The 21,214-nt window shown below is 49.6% G+C and overlaps 1 protein-coding gene across 5 annotated transcripts in view; it reads right to left on the bottom strand.

Annotated features, from left to right (window-relative positions):
• Positions 1 to 197: 197 nt before the first annotated feature.
• The window catches only part of arid1b (AT-rich interactive domain 1B), a 64,102-nt gene continuing 43,085 nt past the window's right edge, over positions 198 to 21,214 (bottom strand). For 3 of the 5 annotated variants that reach the window (XM_080860594.1, XM_080860593.1, XM_080860590.1), the window contains 15 exons: positions 19,244 to 19,601; positions 18,464 to 18,775; positions 16,164 to 16,282; positions 15,417 to 15,523; positions 13,000 to 13,140; positions 11,197 to 11,406; positions 10,367 to 10,604; positions 8,628 to 8,766; positions 6,474 to 6,643; positions 5,045 to 5,177; positions 4,155 to 4,259; positions 3,949 to 4,027; positions 2,932 to 3,718; positions 2,410 to 2,540; positions 198 to 2,042 (listed from right to left, as the gene is read on the bottom strand). In XM_080860594.1, the coding sequence (XP_080716720.1) occupies positions 201 to 2,042; positions 2,410 to 2,540; positions 2,932 to 3,718; positions 3,949 to 4,027; positions 4,155 to 4,259; positions 5,045 to 5,177; positions 6,474 to 6,643; positions 8,628 to 8,766; positions 10,367 to 10,604; positions 11,197 to 11,406; positions 13,000 to 13,140; positions 15,417 to 15,523; positions 16,164 to 16,282; positions 18,464 to 18,775; positions 19,244 to 19,601 (4,871 nt within the window). In that variant the 3' untranslated portion in view covers positions 198 to 200. The remainder of the gene's footprint in view (positions 2,043 to 2,409; positions 2,541 to 2,931; positions 3,719 to 3,948; positions 4,028 to 4,154; positions 4,260 to 5,044; positions 5,178 to 6,473; positions 6,644 to 8,627; positions 8,767 to 10,366; positions 10,605 to 11,196; positions 11,407 to 12,999; positions 13,141 to 15,416; positions 15,524 to 16,163; positions 16,283 to 18,463; positions 18,776 to 19,243; positions 19,602 to 21,214) is intronic. The other 2 variants (XM_080860591.1, XM_080860592.1) reach the window with 2 other exon arrangements.

Raw genomic sequence — 21,214 nt, 5'->3', positions numbered from 1 at the left:
AATATCTGTATTAAAATTATTATTTTTTTTAAATCCCAAATGAAGATTGTGAATGGGGCAAAGAGCTATATATATTCTCTATATATTCATTTGTATGTAAAAACCTTTTTTTGTTGCGTGTTCTTTTAAATAAAAATATAATCCCACCCCTATCTGCAAGATGCTATGTTCTTCACCTGACTGGCTAGCGCCGCTGTCCGTCACGAGCGGCCCAGTTTGAAGAGTACCTCGCACATGATGTTGGCCACGCTCGAGTTCAGCACGGATGACAGCGAGATGTCCAGTAGCCGGCTCTCGTAAAGCACAAACTCGGGTCGGTTCTCCCCCACCTGGACCAGGGCCAGCAGGGCCTTGGCGGCCCGGCACATCATGTTGACGCTTGGGGGTTCGGGGTGTGGCGGGGGGCCCGTGTGCAGCAGGCTGTGTGGGCTCTGCTGGTACTGCGCCATGGCAACGCTGTCCTCCAGGAAGCCCACCAGGGCGGCGACGGAGCCCTTCTGCAGCGCCACGGCCCGCGCCGCCCCGGGGTCGCCCTGAGCCAGGTTGGAGAGCGCGGCCACGGCCATCTCGCGGCACACCTGGCTGCGCCTCTCGCCCACGTGGCGCACCAGCGCGCCGAAGAGGCGCTCGTGCCGGCTGAAGGGCGGCGTGGCCAGCAGCAGGTCCACGTTGCCGTCCTGGATGCTCAGCTTGCACAGGCACTCCAGCGCCAGCCGCTGCGGCGTGAGCGAGGACTGGAGCGCCCCGGCCGAGCAGAACGGGTCGTGGGCCTCGGCCGACGGGCACACCATCCAGTGGAGCAGCCCGTCCAGGATGGGCAGGCAGATGTTCTCGGGGTAGAGCGACAGGTCCAGCTGGCCGGCCATGTTGGACAGGGTGACCAGCGTGTTCTCGCGCAGCGCCCACAGGCAGTCCCACCACCACTCGTCTTTGCTGCAGGCGCGACCGCGCTCCTCTTCCTCGCGCTGGTACGTGGGCGGGCTGGACGCCGCCGCCGCTGCCGCCATCCTCTTCCTCTCCGGGTGCTCGTGGCGCAGCAGCACCAGCCGGCTCAGGAGGAGGACCAGCCCCGGGTGCCGGGACAGCTCGGTGTCGTTGCCCGGCACGAAGGAGAGGCTGCGGACGATGTTAGAAACGCAGAGGCAGCGGCGGGCCAGGGCGTCCTGCCAAGGTTCCGCCGTCGAGAGCGGCGCCTCGTCCCATGAGCGAGGCTCGTCCTCCACGACCGTCACGTTACCCGGCCTCGGCCGATCGGCGAACGGGAATGCCTGGACCCTGGCGATGTCTCCTACACCCCCTTCCTCTGGCCGTGAGCTAAGAACGTCATCCATAGTGGCGGTTACATTCCTCTCCTTCTCCTGTAGGTCTTTGCTCTGACCGTCAAGCCCAGGCATTGACCTGGACTCCTGGGCAGTGGGGTCGACATCTTTCTCCGAGGCCTTGGTCCGCAGCTCAAAGTGGGTCTGGATGTGCATGGTGGAGTCTCCCCCGCCTGCTCTCCAGTGCAGCAGACCACTGGTGAACTTGGTGACCGCTCCTAGCTGCTCCGACTGGTCCTCCACCTGGTCCGCCTCCTTGTCCCGCTCCTCCACCTTCACGGGCAGGCGGTCGTACTTGCTGGCCTGCTTGGGCGGGGGTTCTTTAGCGGGTTCTTCCGCTAATCCGACCTCCTGGCTTTCCTCCTTTACCACCACCTCTTCTGACTTCCTTTCTTCGTCTTCCTCCTCCTTCTTCTTCTTCTTCTCAGTGTTGTTGGCAACTTCATCTGAATTGCGGGCAGAAGGCCCTTCTGTTTCCACCGCTCGTTTCTTCTCCTCACCATCCTCGGTAGGAGGAGATGGGCTCTTAGGTTCAGGTTCGGGATCGGGTTCGGAATCGGAGTCAGAGTCGGAGTCGGCGGCTTTCTTCTGTGTGGAACCAGGAAGTGGGCCCAGGAGAGTTTTCTGGCCCTCGTTGCCCACCTCATACTCTTCCAGGATCCCAAAGATCTCAATCAGGCACCTTCTGAAGTACTCCACAATCAACTCCAGAAAACCAGGCAACTAGAGGGAACAGAAAGCCAGAAATACTTTACTCACATGTCTAACGTGTGTGGACATATTGAGGAAACAGACAAAAGATCATGGTTCATTCAGTAGTAAACATCTGGCATCTGGTATGACGCCAGACAATGAATTCACGCAACATGGAGCTTGTTTAGGTAACACACTTTGAATAATGCACAGATAGATAATAGGTACAACAGGTAACTGTTTCAAATTGACTTAAGATGGAAACGACACTGAGCTATTTGGATCTGGAGCTTGTTTAGGTAACACACTTTGAATAATGCACAGATAGATAACAGGTACAGCAGGTGACTGGTTCAAATTGACTAAGATGGAAACGGTACTGAGCTGTTTGGATCACCTGGGTGAGAGTGAAGGATCCCACAGTGTTGTCGTCGTACAGTAAGATGTTTATGGTGTCCAGAGCCCAGGTGCTCTCTGCCAGGAGCCCAGACTTCAGGGACATCATGATGCGCCACGCCTCCGGAGTGCCTTCACAAACCAGAGCACAACGTCACAGGTCAATGGTGAAAATACCAGCACTCACCACCATTGTAGTCTTGTTTTACTTAAGCTATGTACATTTGTATAGTTATAATGTATATATTTGTATTATTTTTCAATAGCACTGAAGTCTGAGAGCTGCCACCTCAATTTCGTTGCACTTGTGCAATGACAAATAAATATATTCTATTCTATTGTAGTCCAAACTACATAGAGTCCTGCTCCTCATGTTTGTCCCCCTTGTGGTTAACTCAGGTAAAGTCAATATTTCAGGTTACTATGCAATACATAATTTGACGATGCACATGATAACGTGCACCTCATATACATGATGCTCTGTTGGCAAACCAACTTATATGAGACAGTGAGATAAACCTACCAATATCCTTTGCAGTAAACCTGCGCCTGGTCTTCAGCAGGGGCTGGGTGGCCTCCACTGAGCCTGGGGGAAAGCTGATGTCCCGGTGGAGGGGGGGCATAGAGTGGCCGGGCATGCCCCCGCTCTGAGAGCCCATCATGGGCGAGGGCATCCCAGGCTTCGGCATCTTCATGGAGCCCATGAAGTGGGCCTTGTTTGGGGACATGGAGCCGCCCATTGGCCGCGGGAAAGGGGCCGGACTGGGAGCACGAGAGATGTGGTTGGGCATGGTGGGCGGGGACTGGAAGGAGGACGGGGACGGGCGGTTGGTCAAGGTTGTCATGACGCCTGCGGAGGTGACGGTGGAGGAGGGCGGGGGCTGAGGGTAGGGGGACTGGCGTTGGCTGGGATGGCCAGGCCACGTGCCATCCTGACTGGGCCGACCCTCCGAGTCATCACCGCCACGGCCCATGCCTGGGAAGGGCGGCCCCTGGCCCTGTCGACCCGGGTAGGGGTAGCCCATCTCGGTCCTGCCGTGCCACATGGCACCCTGAGGGCCTGCAGTGGGACCCGAGGATGACGAGGGGGCAGCTCCACTCATCATGCCATGCTGAGGGGGTCCCTGACGGGCGTAGGGGTAGGGCGGGTACTGGCCCTGCATTGGGCGGCGCTCAGGCCCCATGTAGCCCGGTCCGTACTGGCCGAACATTTCCGGCTGCTGGCCGCCATACTGCATGCCGTACCCTTCACCTCCGTCGTGACGCTTAGCCGGGGGGCCGTACATCCCCTCACCGGGACGTTTGTAGCCCTGCACACACACACAAAGAGACACACACATTTAAAATGTTAACCTTTAGACATGTTACTATAACATTTCAAATAAATAATTTAAAATACCGGAAACCAGGATGTGTAACAGTGAGATACATCAAAATCCAAACCATTTATATTACAAGCATAAGAAATATGGCTCATTATCACCAAAAGTAACAGCATAAAGCTGAAGTCATTAGAGTGCCTTTAGTGGGGTGAGCTGACCTGCTGCTGTGGGAACACTCCATGGGGTCCGTAGGGCATGCCCTGGGGGTACTGCTGCCCATAACCATCAGGCCCATGCCTAGGACAAGTGAGAACACGATTACAAACGTTACACACACACACACACACACACACACGCAATAATGACATACATTTAAACTTGATCACAAACATACACAATTAAAAACACCCATGCGTTTTTTTACCTCTGATGTGAAGGGAATCTGTTGCCAGGGTACAGGTTAGGATCACTGTTGTTCTGGCCACCAGGGGGAGCCATACTGCCATCTGGCCCAATGACGTGTTCAGGTCTGATGGACAGCAGTGTGTTTACAGTTAGTTTTTCAGGTAATCAGTCTGTCTAATCTATGTTGTAGGAGCATAATAAATGGTCAGTATTCTGAGATTTGTACAGAAAAAAGCTTGGTTATTTTAAGAGAACCTTATGTAATATTTCTTTTATATATTGAATAGACTCATCTACTTCCTCACATCTTTAATTGTATAAACTCCAGTAGGCTACCAATAAGTCATGCCCACATAATGACTACTCTGACCACTGTATGCGTATCTATGTTTTATTCTATGCGTGTAATGTGGTGTAAAAGTTGCTAGCCAGATGTCCAGTTTTCCCGTCGTGGTACCAAAATGTAAACCCTGGGCCTCAACTTCATTGATGGCAACGTGGCTGGCAACACGCCAGGTCATGCTAACTAAATAACTTGGAAAAATAATTTTCTAATTTCATAAGCATGAGCAAGATTCTAACCACAAACATGGGTGAGTCCACACAATGCTGGGGTGTGTCCGGGTAAGGAACAGAGGGAGAAGAGCAAACTTCAGTAAGATGCAGGATCATATTTGATCATTTAAAATCTTTTTGGTATTGCTTTCTCGAAAGGGGCTGCCTTTCTACATCGAAAAATGGCTCTCACATTGAATTTTCTTTTTTGAGCTAGTCTAACTAATTTCGGGCAACCAAAATCTGAAGAATACCTGCCAGAAAGTCTACCAGGGATTTCGAAATTTAGCGGGCCCTGTAGTGTGTGTGTATGGGTGTGATTTGTGTGTGTGTGTATTTGAGTACGCGTCTCACCTCCTTTCAAAGCCAGGGCCGTAAGGGTACTGTGGCCGGGGGCCCATGCCCATCCCCGCTGGTGGCCCGGGGGGGTACATCTCCTGCATGGCACTGGCTGGCATCTGGCCTGGCATAAAGGACTCACTCGCACCTGGAGCAAGAGAGACATAGCAGAGGAGTGAGATGGAGAGGAAAGACTTGTTATACTTTATGGGGTAATAATAATAATAATAATAATAATAATAATAATAATAATAATAATAATTGGGTAGTGGTGGTGGTGCAAGCAGCATTCTGAAACACTGCGTTTCAGGGCTGATAGTAGGGACTTTGATGATATGCACCAATGAGATCAATGTTCAAATATCAAGGCTCTGACTGTACGTCTTCCCAGACAGCTAAAACTAAATACACATGCACAGTCACAGTAAATATTGTTTCTTTATGTACACACATTAATAATGGTGACACAACGTATGTTAGGTGACAAGATGTGCATTTGACAACAGATTGGTTGGCACACTTGTCCCATGTTTTTCTGAACCAGCCTTTCCAGATGATGTGATGTGGTGTAAACTATAGAGGGCGCTCTTGTCGTACTCTGGGGTTGATGGCTCAGGCAATATCGAGGTTTTTTATAGCAGCACTCCTACAGAAGAACTTATGCATGTTTGTCAACAGAATCTACTTTTGCTTTTTGGATGATCTGTTATTTAACCAACATTCTCCTCAAACTGTCATACTTTTTTGTATGCGGAAGAAATCATCTTGGCTTGTTTGACAAATGCCTTTGGCTACAGACGACACAAAAAAGCCTCACAAGCCTGTTCATTCAAAAAGAGAAAACCCACACCCCTGTAGTATCAGTTTCTGAAAGAACAGTTCTAACGCTATATGCGTTTCAGTCTTAGATAGTTTTAGTGGAACACACGCTGTATGCGTTTCAGTGCTAGTAGATATCACCCGTTGCTGAATGACTAACCTCAAACATAAACCACATTTAACAGTCTTCTCAGAGCACTAGTGTAGCCAGGGTCTGGAGTATAGGCGTAGGCTTGGCTCAGTCAATGTGAAACCCATGAGTGCCAACGGCCACTCACACACTCCGTACATTCTCTTCATAATAATAATAATTCATTTTATTTGTTGAGCACTCTTCATTCAAGCAGAATCTCAGAGTGCTAAAAAAACAGCTGTCAGCAAAAGCACAGCTTAAGAAAATTATACATTTTTAAAAAAAAGTAGGAAATGCTTTTCTGAATAAAAAGGTTTTTAGGCCAGTCTTAAAACAGTCCAGTGTCTGTGTTGCCCTTAAGTGGTCCGGGAGGCTGTTCCACAGTCGCGGGGCTGTCATGTTATAAGACTACGCTGATCTCAGTTCAGAGGTCATTCTCAAGAACTGCTCAACACTCTGTAGAATGGGGGGGAATAGCACACCACTACCCACCTTTCCTGGGCCCGGCGTACGGGTCCTTGTTGGCATCGAAGGCCATCCTCATGGCAGCCTCACCACTGACCCCCTGCTGGAAGGGAGCGCCAGGAGGCCCGGCGCCGCGCTTCTGGAAGGCCGGGTCACTGCCCTCGGAGAAGGGGTCCTGAACACTCACGCCTCCGGGCCTGCAGCACACATCACAGGGGTCAGATGGGCACACAGGGGTCAGATGGGCACATAGGGGTCAGATGGGCTCAGAGGGGTCAGATGGGCACATAGGGGTCAGATGGGCTCACAGGGGTCAGATGGGCTCACAGGGGTCAGATGGGCACACAGGGGTCAGATGGGCACACAGGGGTCAGATGGGCACACAGGGGTCAGATGGGCTCACAGGGGTCAGATGGGCACATAGGGGTCGGATGGGCACATAGGGGTCAGATGGGCTCACAGGGGTCAGATGGGCTCAGAGGGGTCAGATGGGCACACAGGGGTCAGATGGGCACACAGGGGTCAGATGGGCACACAGGGGTCAGATGGGCACACAGGGGTCGGATGGGCACATAGGGGTCAGATGGGCACATAGGGGTCGGATGGGCACATAGGGGTCGGATGGGCACATAGGGGTCAGATGGGCACACAGGGGTCAGATGGGCACACAGGGGTCGGATGGGCACATAGGGGTCAGATGGGCACATAGGGGTCGGATGGGCTCACAGGGGTCGGATGGGCACACAGGGGTCAGATGGGCACATAGGGGTCGGATGGGCACATAGGGGTCAGATGGGCACATAGGGGTCGGATGGGCTCACAGGGGTCAGATGGGCACACAGGGGTCAGATGGGCACACAGGGGTCAGATGGGCACACAGGGGTCGGATGGGCACATAGGGGTCAGATGGGCACATAGGGGTCGGATGGGCTCACAGGGGTCGGATGGGCACACAGGGGTCAGATGGGCACATAGGGGTCGGATGGGTACACAGGGGTCAGTCCCCACATCATGCACTAGGGACACATGTCCCCATCTCTTGCACATGACATTCACACATTTTATGTTGTTTTTAGAGGTTAAACTGATCTTTAAGCTTTTTGTACCACATCCTTTTACAACTGTGTAAAATCTATTTAAAATCAACCAGTTCCAGCTGTACTCATCTACATCACTAACAATGTCAACATTACATTTCTGTTGTGATTGGGAGTAATTTGAAATGGGCAAAAAGATGATTTTCTTTCAAAATTAAAGGAAAGTAAACCTTTGGTCAGCAAAGAATTGACAGATATTTTCAGGTCCAAAATGATATATTTGGCTTAGAAATGTGTAAGGAACGTGTGTTTTTCAAAGTATTGAAGATATTCTAAATGTGTCATGTTTGATTGTATTCTTGTCAATATCCAGATGACCAAAATAAAAAGAATATAATAATAATACAAAATAAAAATAAAGGAAAGGAAGTCAGTGAGCCAGAGGGCTCTCAGTGACTCCAAACTTTTGAACGGTAACGTACGTATACATCATTTGAACGGTAACGTACGTATACATCATTTGGACGGTAACGTACGTATACATCATTTGTGCCCTGTGGGTTCAGACTGTAACACGGGGGGGCTGTGATTTGCCAAATATATGGCATACCTGTTCTTGACCTAACTTCTATTCAACTATTCAATTATCTGACTCTCTGTGCACAATTGCATACAACAAAGAAGCATTTCCACAAATACTTGGCAGCAGTTTAATAGTCAAAAACATTACGTCCTATGTCTTTTTCCAAACCGCCTTTTTTTTTTTTTTAACTTTGATGGAAAATATCATGAGATCAATGAAAGATGTGAAGGAGAATTTATAAAGACTTAGGAACAGAGAACCGCTGTGTCACGCAAATCCTGCACTTAAACTAAGCTACGTCATTTTATGACAGCAGATGTTATTGACACGGGTCTTTAAATGTTGCTGCCGCAAGAAATAGTGGTTATAAATGCAGCTGTGCTACAAGGGGATTCAATGGGAAGCTTATTCACGCCCATATTGAGGTTCCAGCACAACGTACAACCAGAGACCAGCCCTACAGCTCGTCTCAAACACACGACTTGCCCGTGCAGAGGTCTAAGCACGACCACTCTTCTGTAACCAACACACACACATGAACAGAGGTGCAGGCACACACACCTGCTGCCTTGCTGTGGAGTCAGGGGGCGGTGAGGTGTGGAGGCAGGTGTCGGGGGCTTCAGGTCGCCTGGGGCCTCAGTCATGGAGTTGCTGCCTGTCGACTGCGGGGTGTGAGGGCCCTGCATAGAGCCAGAGTTTGCTGAGCGGAGGAGAGGGGGATGAGGGAGAGAGAGAAAGAGAACGAAAGATCAGAAAAAAAAACCACCAACAATATTCCATCTGTATTATATTACAGAGCACCCAGGAGCCAGGGCCTTGCCACAGGGAGCTGAAGGCTCTAAACACTTCAGTGGATTCCATCACAGCACCTCCAAATCTAATTAGCCCAGGGACTATTCACAAAAAGTCCAGGTAACAATGTGTGATGGATGTCACCCAAGATGATGAATCTTCTTTTAGATCTTGTCCATGATCAAATGTTCACAGCATAGGGGATAAAGCTGTTACTGAGTGTAAAGTGGTGGTGTGTTTAATCATAACGATGCTGTGTGTTGTGGCTGAAGTGTGATAGTGATTGTGTACGAGAGGGAAACAACCAACAGAGAGAACTACTGTTCATTCACTGACAAGCACTACTTCTTGATCTCCTGCCAGCCTGTACTACATTTCACTTCTGAGAGTAAACAATGGGGGTGTGTGTATTGGTGTGTGTGTGTGTGTATCAGTGTGTGTGTGTGTGTGTAACACTGCCCCACTGCTCTCGCACTTCCAGCCTCAGTGAACTCAAGTAACCTCACTACCATATTCAGAGAGAGAGAGAGTGTAAAGAGAATGAAAAAAAAAAAAAAGTTGCTGCCTCACTGGTCGGGCAAAAAGAGGGTCAGTCGGAGGTCACCTTTGTTTATATCCCTCACACTCCTCCCACATTAATCCTCTCCCTGGGATTTCCCCTCCTGCTGCCTGACAGCTCTCTCTCCCTCTCTCTCTCTCTCTCTCTGACATCAACAGCCATTAGGCAGATGGGGGAGGGGGGATTCCCTCAGCTGGCCGCCTGACAGCTCCCCCCCCCCCCCCCCCCCCTCCTCCTCCTCCTCCTCCTCCTCCCCCCGCCTCACAGCGTATCACAATCACCTGTCAGATATTTATAGCCCTGTGAGTGGTGTCAGGTGTCCAGACGGCGAGGGAGTGAGAGAGCGGGAGAGAGCGGAAGAGACCAGATGAAGAGCAGGACTTTGGAATCCAAGTGCGTTAAACCAAACCCACAGCTGTTATTGAGTATGTAGTCGAGTATGATATTGCACCCTGTACTGGGTGAGTGTTCATTCTTGCACTGCACTATCCAAAGTATTGTATCATCACCAACACTTCTCTCTCATTTCTTATCGTATCCATTGATTCCTTAACCGCATTACACCTGTCTGACCCTTGAATGTGGTGCCATTATAACATAACCCAGAAAAACACTGGCTCACTGGGCCATTAAAACCACCTCAATGAGAACTTCGCCATGTTGCTGTTGAATCAGCTGGGGGTGCCACGGCGTGCTGGTTGGTAAAGGTCTTATAACTGCCTGAACTGATCATTAGAGTCCATTTTAACTGTAAATATTGGGTTGCAACACTGTTAGGTCTTGTTAGGTTATGGTTATGGTAGTGTGGTATGGTGTCCTGTCCTAAGCATTTCAGGGCCCAGTCCGACTCTGTTGTTCTGTGTATCTGACAATAAAAGACTTGACTTGACTGTTTCTCCCTCACCATTTTAACTGTACATATTGGGTCGCAACACTGTTTCTCCCTCACCAGGTGATGGAGGCTGGATCCGGGCCTGTTGCTGCAGCTGCTGCTGCTGCAGGAGGTGCTGCTTCTTGGCCTCCCCCGTGAGGAAGACCTCTGGCGGGGGCTCCTCCCCGCGCTCCACCTTGCACTCGTAGGCAAACAGGTACTGGATGTACTGCTTCTTCAGGGAGGAGGCCGAGCTGCTGGACGTGCCCACGTTGAGGCGCGTGGACAACTCACGCCACTTCTTGTTCTTGTTCACCTGAGAGGACGAGCCGAGCAGAGAGACAGAGAGAGAGAGAGACGGCAGGGAGAGACAGAAAGAAAGAGACGGAGAGAGACAGAGAGAGAGAGACAGAGAGAGAGAGACGGCAGAGAGAGACAGAAAGAAATAGACGGAGAGAGACAGAGAGAGAGAGACGGCAGGGAGAGACAGAAAGAAAGAGAAGGAGAAAGACAGAGACAGAGAGAAAGAGGGAGAGACAGAGAGACAGCAGGGAGAGAGAAAGAGAGAGAGCAGGGAGAGAGAAAGAGAGAGAGCAGGGAGAGAGAAAGAGAGAGACGGAAGGGGGAGACGGCAGGGAGACAGAAAGATGGACAATTAGAGGGTGGGACACTGGGTCTGTGGGACACTGTGTATTTGTAATCTTTCTCTCGTGCAGCTTTCCTCTGTTCCTACAGTTTTCTCATACTAATAAGAGCTCTAGAAATGTTCAATCCAACGTTCCCAAAGCGTTCCTAAAGAGAGAGTCGGGGGCGTCCCATCCCTTATTTCCTCTCCTTCCCTACAACTACAACATCGTCTCCTGCCCCCTACTGGTCTAATGGCTGACTCTCGGCTTTGGTCCACTCACCATGGCCAGTCCTCCGATCTCTCGCACGCACACATACAAGCTGAACAGATCCAGAGGCTTCTTGCCCACGGCGGGCAGCAGGGGCACCGGCGTGCCCCTCTCGTCCATGAAGGGCAGGTAGCGGTCCACCCAGACCCTCCTCTCCGGCTCCATGCCCAGCTCATACAGACGGGTGATCTTCTCATTGGTCATGGTGGCCGAACTGTGCTTCTGCAGTAGAGGGAGTGGAAAAGATTGAGAGACAAGAAAGAGAAAGAAAGAAAGAAAGAGACAGATGTAAAGAGAGAAAGAGGAAAACGAGTGCAAAGTTGGAGGGGGCAAAAGCAGGAAAGAAAAGAAAGGAGAGAAAGAAAGGAGACAGAGAGGTGAGAGAAGAACAGAGTATAGAAAAGAGGGAGGGATAAGAGAGTGGTTTGAGAGAGGAAGAATGCAAAATGCAGACAGCGAGCAAGGAAGAGAGTTCCATGTGCGAGCAAGAGGGAGAAAACAAGAGGTATAAAGGAGTGAGAGGAGAGGTGGAGGGGAGAAAAAATTACTTAGTGACAACAAACAACTACATTTTCTACCACACACATACAAACACACGCACACACACACACACACACACACACACAGTAACTAAGACTCAAAGGAGAAGCTGCTCCTAAATGCTGTTCTGGGACCAGCCTGGGCAAGCGCTCTCTTCACAGTCATCATTATATAGTTAGCTACTTGTCCAACTCAGCACTGGGGAGGCGCGCTTCTCCATTTGGCCTTATCATAGTCATGGCAATCTGTGCAGCTTCAGGAGTTCCTGCCAGTGTTTGGGCTGAAGCCTGCATGGAGGGTTTGCTGTTCCCATGTAGGCATCCATCTGAGACTGGGGAGGGGGTGTACCAGTTCCAGTTGGCTGGGGGAGACTGAGCGAGTGCTGCTGGGTTTGTGTTGTTCTGTTGCATCGCACTAGCGGGATGCTAATCAAGCACTTTAATGTTCACTTAATCCCCCTCCAATCCAATGGATCCCAATCATGCTCACCCAGGCAGAACTCAATCATTGGACCCTATCAAGCTGCATCAGTGCTGGGAGATGTGGTGCACTATGACTACATGTATGAGGAGAGAGGAGGGAGAGAAACAAAAAGACAGACAGAAAGAGCGAGAGAGAGAGAGAGAGAGAGAGAGAGACAGAGAGACAAAACTACCCCCTTACACATCTTCTACAGGGGGCACCTGACTACACTCTACTGAGCTACAGATGGGTACTTTCTCATTAAAACAACAATCTTCAACGTACAAAACTGGACAAAAAATGGCTCCAATTTGTGAGTTCATTGGTTTAACAACGTTTTTTTTTTTTTACATGAACCAACCCAAAACACCTCATTGGAAAACTAAGCTGTTTAATAGAATTGGTGCAGAAACCGCCAACCACTGGACAGGATCGGAGACACCTGCCAAGAGGAGGTACTAGATTGTCAAATGCAATGATATGAGTTTTCGAATGGGGTGTAATGGAAGCATGATTTTCATTTCTCTGTAGTGGAAGGAGAATTGCCAAATTAGACATCTCGAGGTTGGTGAGCGTGTGTGAATGTGTAGCCCAGGGCTCGAGGCGGGTGTCATCCAATCCTATTGGTGTCTTAATGAGAAAGTCTCAGATGAAAACTCCACAACATCAAACTGTCAATCAACATGGCAATCACTTACAAAAAAAAAAAAAAAAAGTACTACAAAGAAAAAAAGAAAGGAATTCTGAGATGAACCAAAAGAACATGAACAGAGAAAGAGAAAAGAGCGGAGAAAAAGTGCATGTGGCACTTACTGGGCTGGTGGGGGTCTTTGGCCAGGCAGGGCTGCTAATGCTATCGCTATCCTCGCCGTGATAGGAGGACAGACTAGCAGGACTGGGGGACAGAGGGGAGGGGGTGGGGGGCTGGGACACACACTGAGAGCTGTAGCTGTCCTGTGACAGAGAATAGAGAGGACAAGCACGCACACACACACACATACACACACACACACACACACACACAGGCAAACACGCAATCACACAGGCACGCAGGCCACATGGTGAGAGTTGTCTTCATCTTTTATGCTTGCACACACAAATGCAGCCTCTCTCTTTTTCTCTCTCTCTCTCTTTTTTTCTCTCTCTCTCTCTCTCTTTTTCTCTCTCTCTCTCTCTCTCACTCACTCAAGCACACACAAATGCTCACATGGTTGAAAAACCCGTCATCAAAGCCTTTTCAGTCTGTGTGAGATCAGGGCCCGGCTGGCAGTGTCTGAAGGGTCTGTACTCGGCAGAAACAACCACCTTACTGGCTTTTTTTTCCAGGTTTTTTCAGTGGGAGCTGCTTTGAGTCGTAAAGGGGACTTCTTACAATGTGGTCTCTTTTAAGTGACTTGCCTCAGTGCAGACACCAGCATTCTCCACGGGCGTGCATGTGTGTGTGTGTGTGTGACAGAGCGTGAGAGGAGATGAAAACATTGCCTAGCCATAGGAAGGGCTGTTAGGGCAAGCTGAGCTGGGTACTAGCATGCAGTTACACACTGGCATAAAGTCAGGCAGTAAAGGAGACGATAGATAATGTAGTTCCTTAAACACTTTCTCGGCCACAAACAGTCAAACCTACAGACGCGGGGAGAAAAAAGGGTTCTACTAATGTAACTGCAGTTGCCATGACAGCCGCAGGAAGAATCAAGGAAGAAAAAGTGAGTTCAAGAGAGATCATTCAGATCAACAACACCAAAAAAAAAAAGGTATTTCTTTTCTCCCCTGATGGATGTGGACTGTCACTAGTCTACTGTGTTCTGATTACGTCTGTTTCCCCTTTCTACAGTAATGAAGAGAAACCCCAGTGGGGGAGAGAGAGTAGAAGAGAGGGAGGGAGTGAGAGGAGAGAGAGAGGGGTAGGTAATAGTCTTTCCTCACTGCCTCAGAGAGTAATGAGGAAACCAGACATACGTATAACTAAGGGGAGTGAAGGCACATCAGAGGAGACACAACAATAACAGAGGAGACCAAAGGCAATGACACCGCAGACGGATAAAGAGAAAGCTGTTAGTTGTTGTGCTGCAAAGGGTAACAAGCCTCCGAGGAACAAAGGTTATTTCTGTGGGGGTTGGACTGGGTGTTGTTGTGTTCACAGCAATCACAGACACAGGCAGTATAGTGAGATGGAAGACAAGTCTGCAGCAGAGAGGTAAAGAATCTCTTGCAGAGAGAAAAAGGGTTCGAACTCTCAGAGAAACTGACACATAGCACAGCAATCAGAATGTCTCTACACTCACGCTCATGAGAAAATGTACAGCTGCTGCCCTTTATACCTTGTAGTACCTTTTGGACGGATCTGTGAAAATACCCTTCCATGATTCAAGCTAGACAAGAGACAACCTTAAAAGGGTGCTTTGGTACATGCTGGGAGGCTGGCTGTGGGACTGTACTGTCCGGTGGATGACCCATTTTGACAGAATCTGAGGACAGATGGATTTGATGAGCCCGGGTGGCAAGGGTGTCTTGAGGTCCACCATACTGGAGTGAGCTACAGTGGTTACAGGAAGCTCAGAGCGTAAATGGTAGGAGAGAATGGGTGAGTGAGGCGGTGCTTTGCTAGCCTGGCCATTACCAGCCTGTGACTCCATTTCATTCCGTCTTTCAGTCTGGCAAAACGCTATGCATTTTTGTTTCCGAGATGAGCGGGTGCTTAGCTTGAGGTTTAAAATCATTGGAGTTCCCTTAACCAATCAGCAACGTTTAGTAAGCATTCGGTAGATTAAACTATTCCCAAAGCCAGTTGGGAGAAGAGCTACGACGTCCTTTCCAATCATAAAACTTACAAGAAAATACTCTTGTTCTCCTTTTAATTTTCTGATGTTCTCGAGAGTTGAGACAACTTTTCGTGTCTTTTCCTCCAAGGCGAGTTTTGCGTCACAGCTCTGAACATTTCGCTGATTGGTCCTACAGGATTTTGAGTCCTGGAGACGATTGTCAACGGGGTTGGGCCAGACTGAGTATGAGCTTGAAATCAATTCAGGCGGAAATACGTAGGCTGGTGTCACCAGGCTAGTGCTTTGCTACAGTCCATAAGCAATCAGGGTTAGCCCTTAGAGCACTGATGCTACATGCTACAGCCAGCCACCTGCTCATTAACAGGACTGCTAAAGGAGGGAGAGAGAAAGCTAAATCAGCAGGGCCAGAAAGATGAAAAGGCTTCCCCCTCTGAAGAGTTCTGACCATACCTTGGGTTTAGGAGGCTCGGAGGGGGCCATGCCACCCGCTTCTTTATGATCGGCCCTCGGTTTGGCATCCGCAGGCACGGGGCCATCACCTGGCCCGGGCATAGGGCCTGAGAACAAGGACACACACACACACACACCATTAATAAACCGTTTCACTAAAGGTTCCAGCATGTTTTATTGCTGTTGCTTAATAACTGACTTCAAACACTTATGTTGAGTAATGAGCAGCCATGGCCTTGTTGGTGTTGCTCTGCCACTTGGTTCCATTAATAATAATAAGAGCAGTCTAGGACACTAACCTGGTGGTGGGGTGTTGTATGGGGACACTAACCTGGTGGTGGGGTGTTGTATGGGGACACTAACCTGGTGGTGGGGTGTTGTATGGGGACACTAACCTGGTGGTGGGGTGTTGTATGGGGACACTAACCTGGTGGTGGGGTGTTGTATGGGGACACTAACCTGGTGGTGGGGTGTTGTATGGGGACACTAACCTGGTGGTGGGGTGTTGTATGGGGACACTAACCTGGTGGTGGGGTGTTGTATGGGGACACTAACCTGGTGGTGGGGTGTTGTATGGGGACACTAACCTGGTGGTGGGGTGTTGTATGGGGACACTAACCTGGTGGTGGGGTGTTGTATGGGGACACTAACCTGGTGGTGGGGTGTTGTATGGGGACACTAACCTGGTGGTGGGGTGTTGTATGGGGACACTAACCTGGTGGTGGGGTGTTGTATGGGGACACTAACCTGGTGGTGGGGTGTTGTATGGGGGGCCTTGAGGCGTCATCCTGCCAGAGACGGTCGCTGGTGGCTGACTGTAGGGGGCCCCTGGGCCCATGGGAGGCATGCCAGGGAAGCCACCCTGCCTGCGAGAGCAGAGGATGAGATTAGGGGCATTAGGGGCATTTTTGATGGATGTGGGGCTTTCAAGCGCAATGGAAATAGAAGAAACATCATAACGCTGTGCACATGCATTGAGTTCTCTTTCCGTCTACGGGTGTCGAGCTATTTCAGACACATAGTGAGAAACAGAGAGGTTTGATGCCTTCAAGAGAATCATGCCTTTGGAAGAAAAAAAAATAATCCAAATCAGAGCAAAAACAGAAAGGATGAGTGATCTCTCTTTGATTTACACACTCCTCCTTGCAGACCTGAGGGAAACAGCAAAGCGAGAAGGGAAGCACATCTTTTGACATTTAAGCCGCTCTTATTTATGGCAGAGATGGACTGACTGGCAAAGGGCTGTGAGATTTACTCCAGCCAGGGAGGATTCTCTCTCAGCGTCCCGTTGCAGCTTGATGTATGGAACAGGGCCGTGTTTGCCGCCGAGTCCAAGGAAAATACCCGGTGGCCATGGAGGAGTTACTCATGCAACTGCCAAAACACCCGAGCTAATTAAGACACATGGAGCAAGTCGGAGCGCCATGCCAAAAATCCCAGTCCCACCTCCACGGCTGAGTAGTCTTCGAGGCCAGGAATGCGTTTGAAATAGACGCTCAGCAAGAGATTTCTTTCCATGCTTCCCACACCCTATAACCCCCAAACAGAGTCCCACATGCCTACAAGCAAGGGCCCTGGAAAAAAGAAGTTGAGGCTGAAGGTTAGGCAGACAAGTGTGCAGCGTTTCCAGTGTTTGAAGCGGAGGACTGTTAGTCGTGCGGGTAAGTAAAGCCTGCTGGAGCCACGGAGCAGCAGCATCAGGTCTCACAGGGCTCCGCCTAGTGCAGCTCAGACCAGGCTGTCTGGAGGTCCATGCTGCTGGGGAACTGAATTGCAACCCTACACACACTTGACCCTACACACACTTGATATTAATATTCAGATGCTCTCAGACAGCTTTATTGGCTGACTCAGGGCTGTAAATATACTCAGGGCTGTTAATATACTCAGGGCTGTAACTATACTCAGGGCTGTAACTATACTATACTGTAACTATACTCAGGTGTGTAACTATACTCAGGGCTGTTACTATACTATACTGTAACTATACTCAGGGCTGTAACTATACTATACTGTAACTATACTCGGGGCTCTAGCTATACTATAATGTAACTATACTCAGGTGTGTAACTATACTCAGGTGTGTAACCATACTCAGGGCTGTAACTATACTCAGGGCTGTTACTATACTATACTGTAACTATACTCAGGGCTGTAACTATACTATACTGAAACTATACTCAGGGCTGTAACTATACTCAGGGCTGTTACTATACTATACTGAAACTATACTCAGGGCTGTAACTATACTATACTGTAACTATACTCAGGGCTGTAACTATACTATACTGTAACTACACTCAGGGCCATAACTATACTATACTGTAACTATACTCAGGGCTGTAACTATACTCAGGTGTGTAACTATACTCAGGGCTGTAACTATACTAAGGGCTGTAACTATACTATACTGTAACTATACTGAGGGCTGTAACTATACTATACTGTAACTACACTCAGGGCTGTAACTATACTATACTGTAACTATACTCAGGGCTGTAGCTATACTCAGGGCCGTAACTATACTATACTGTAACTATACTCAGGGCAGTAGCTATACTCAGGGCTGTAACTATACTATACTGTAACTATACTCAGGGCTGTAACCATACTATACTGTAACTACACTCAGGGCTATAACTTTACTATACTGTAACTATACTCAGGGCTGTAACCATACTATACTGTAACTACACTCAGGGCTGTAACTATACTCAGGGCTGTAACTATACTCAGGGCTGTAGCTATACTCAGGGCTGTAACTATACTCAAGGCTGTAGCTATACTCAGGGCTGTAACTATACTATACTGTAACTATACTCAGGGCTGTAACCATACTCAGGGCTGTAACCATACTATACTGTAACTACACTCAGGGCTGTAACTATACTCAGGGCTGTAACTATACTATACTGTAACTATACTCAGGGCTGTAACTATACTCAGGGCTGTAACTCTGCTCCACCACCAGTTGGACCTCCATGAGCAGGGCCAAGCATCACAGGAATGGGGCGACCCAGGAGCAAACAACCTTTGCCCGCACCTACCCGTACTTCTCAGCCTGGGGCACCATGGGAGGTGGCTGCTGGGTCGGGGGCTGGGCAGGGGGGCAGCTGAGGTGAGGGTGGTGGGGGTGGGGGTGGGGATGGGGATGGGGATGGGGGTGAGGATGAGGATGGGGGTGGGAATGAGGATGGGGGTGTGGATGGGAATGAGGATGGGGGTGTGGTATGTGAGGATGGGGGTGTTGTTGGTGGGAGTGGGGCGATGAAAGGGGCCCGGGTCGACCCCCTGGCCCAGCCAGGCTGGGGTACACTGGAGATCTGGCGAATGGAGGCCTAGAGGGGGCAGGACAGCCTCTGCGGTCAGGTAAAGATATGATTAAAGAACATATTCGCAGTATGAACCTTACCCTAACCCAATATGGCCCCAAGTTCCCTCACTGATAGGGGTGGACAAATCATTAGCTCTTCTAATCTGATGCTCTTTTTGAGGAACACAATGCTTCAAGCTCGTGAGGTGTCCACCCCAGTCTTCCCAATTAGAAGGTACACATGATCATCTGTGAGTTACAGATTTGTATAAATGTGAATGATTGATTGATTGATTGATTTATTTATTTAGGCCTCGGAAGACACATTGAGGAATTAAATCCTCATTTTCAATGGTGCCGAGGGTATGTATGTATGTATGTATGTGAATGTAGAAAAAGGATGAGATGAATGGTAAAGAGTAAGCTAAACACCTTTCTAAACACATATCTCTTCAGATCCTCTTTTATGGGTGTGGATGTTTGCGTTAGACTAGTATTCTTGTGACTGTCTCACCTGGCCTGTCCAACTGAGGGGGGGCCTTGTAACCCCCCTGGTCCGGGCTCTTGGGGTTTCCTACCGACCCCAGGCAGGGCCCGACCCATGCCCGGCCCTGGCGGCTGTGGCATGCCGGGTGAGGTGGGCGCCATGTTGTTGGCATTGTTGCTGCCAGGGAAGGGACGCCCACCCGGGGTCTGGCCCGAGCCTCTCCCCGCGGGCACGGAGCCACAGTGCTGTCCCGGGCCCTGGCCGTGCATGGGGCTGCTGGCGTTCATGCCTTGGCTGTTGCCCATGCCCGGGCTGGGGCTGGGGCTGGGGCCACTGTAGTTGGCACTGGGGGTGCCTCCATAGTTCGGTGGCCGTGGGTAGTTACCTGGAAAAAAGGGTAACAAAATAAACATTCAGCTTCAGTTCATGACTTCAAGTGGGACACTCGGATAATGGGACATGACAGCCGGCATGGCAATCTCAATCTGGTGTCACCAACCACCTATGAACCATTTCTTCTCTTCCAAGACCCAGAAAGAATTGAGAGGCGGGTGGAGGGGGAGACGAATCTGAAAACATCCCATGGCCATCCAGACCCAAGGGAAGGACTGGCATCTCCAAACCCCTCTCTCCCTTTCCCTCATCAGTGCACATGTACTACTGTCTCTCTCTCTCTCTTTCCCTCATCAGTGCACATGTACTACTGTCTCTCTCTCTCTCTCTCTCTCTCCCCTCAGCAGTGCACATGTACTACTGTCTCTCTCTCTCTCTTTCCCTCATCAGTGCATATCTCACATGTACTACTGTGTCTCTCTCTCGCTCTCTCTCTCCCCTCAGCAGTGCACATGTACACATTCCCCCTCCAGTTCTGTTCCAGCTATTGGGCAGGTGCAGGTGCAGGTTTATGATAAACACATCCACTTGCTTAAAGGTGTCGCCCCTCCCAGACATTCACTCGTCGCTCTTCCCACCTCACCCCTTTCCCGTCATGTCAGAGAATGGTGGAAAAGAGGAAAAGGGACACAAATACATCGCTTTTCATTACACGACATCAAGTTCCCCAAACACACGTGGTGGAACGGCGGGAGGGTGGCCTGTTATTTTGCTCCCTTACTGTCGCTATTCTCAGCGGCTCCTCTAACAAGCTCCTTCACAGTGGGGAGAGCAGGGGTGTGGGGGTGCAGATGCAGATGCAGAGGCAGGGCCCCGGCAGAACTAGGCTGGGCCCTGGAGCTATGCCAATTACTCGGCAACTCGCTGCGCTGGCCCTGGAGAGGCCGTCCCTGAGCCGGGGACAATACGCATATTTCCCCCCAGGGTAGGGGGGGGGTAGGGGGCAGGGGAGGTGGGGTGACACCAATCTGCAAGATGTGTCTCCCCCTCCCGAAACAAAATGAAACAAAAAATAAAATAAAAAATAAAAACCCTACTGCTTAAGCGATTCACAGCCTCCAGCAACACACAAACACATGCTCCTCAATCTACGGGGGATTCAAGAACAGGGTGTGTATAGCCTGTGTGTGTGTCGCTGTAAATAGGATTGGAAAACATCATCTCGGTAGATGCACAGCGTAGGTCACAGAATCCAGGGGTTGTCAGGAAGAAGAAGAAAAAAAAAACTGTCGTCATGTCAACACAAACAAACCCAAGAACAAGACAAGAATTACAGTATCGCTTCTCTTCAGGTCAGGCTTCAGACAGTTTAATTATAACACTGTCGCTCCGCAGCAACACGATGTGATATGAGGTTTTGGCTCTGACAGCCTGCTGGAAAAACAAACAGCGCTGTGATATTCTGAAGAACTTGTAGTATAATAGCCGTACCGTTATTTTACTCCATTTCCATAATCAAGGCTGCTGTAGGTACTGCTGAAAAACAGCCATTTGAGAGGCAACCAACACATTCCCCTAGGGTTGACTGCAAAATACATTGGCATAAAATGAAATCAGATACAAGAAATAAAAGTTCTAAGATGGATATAAGTAGTCATGGTATGT

This window comes from Sprattus sprattus, assembly GCF_963457725.1.
Source record: "Sprattus sprattus genome assembly, chromosome: 2".
Taxonomy (NCBI): domain Eukaryota; kingdom Metazoa; phylum Chordata; class Actinopteri; order Clupeiformes; family Clupeidae; genus Sprattus; species Sprattus sprattus.
This window is presented reverse-complemented; position numbering and strand designations above follow the sequence as displayed.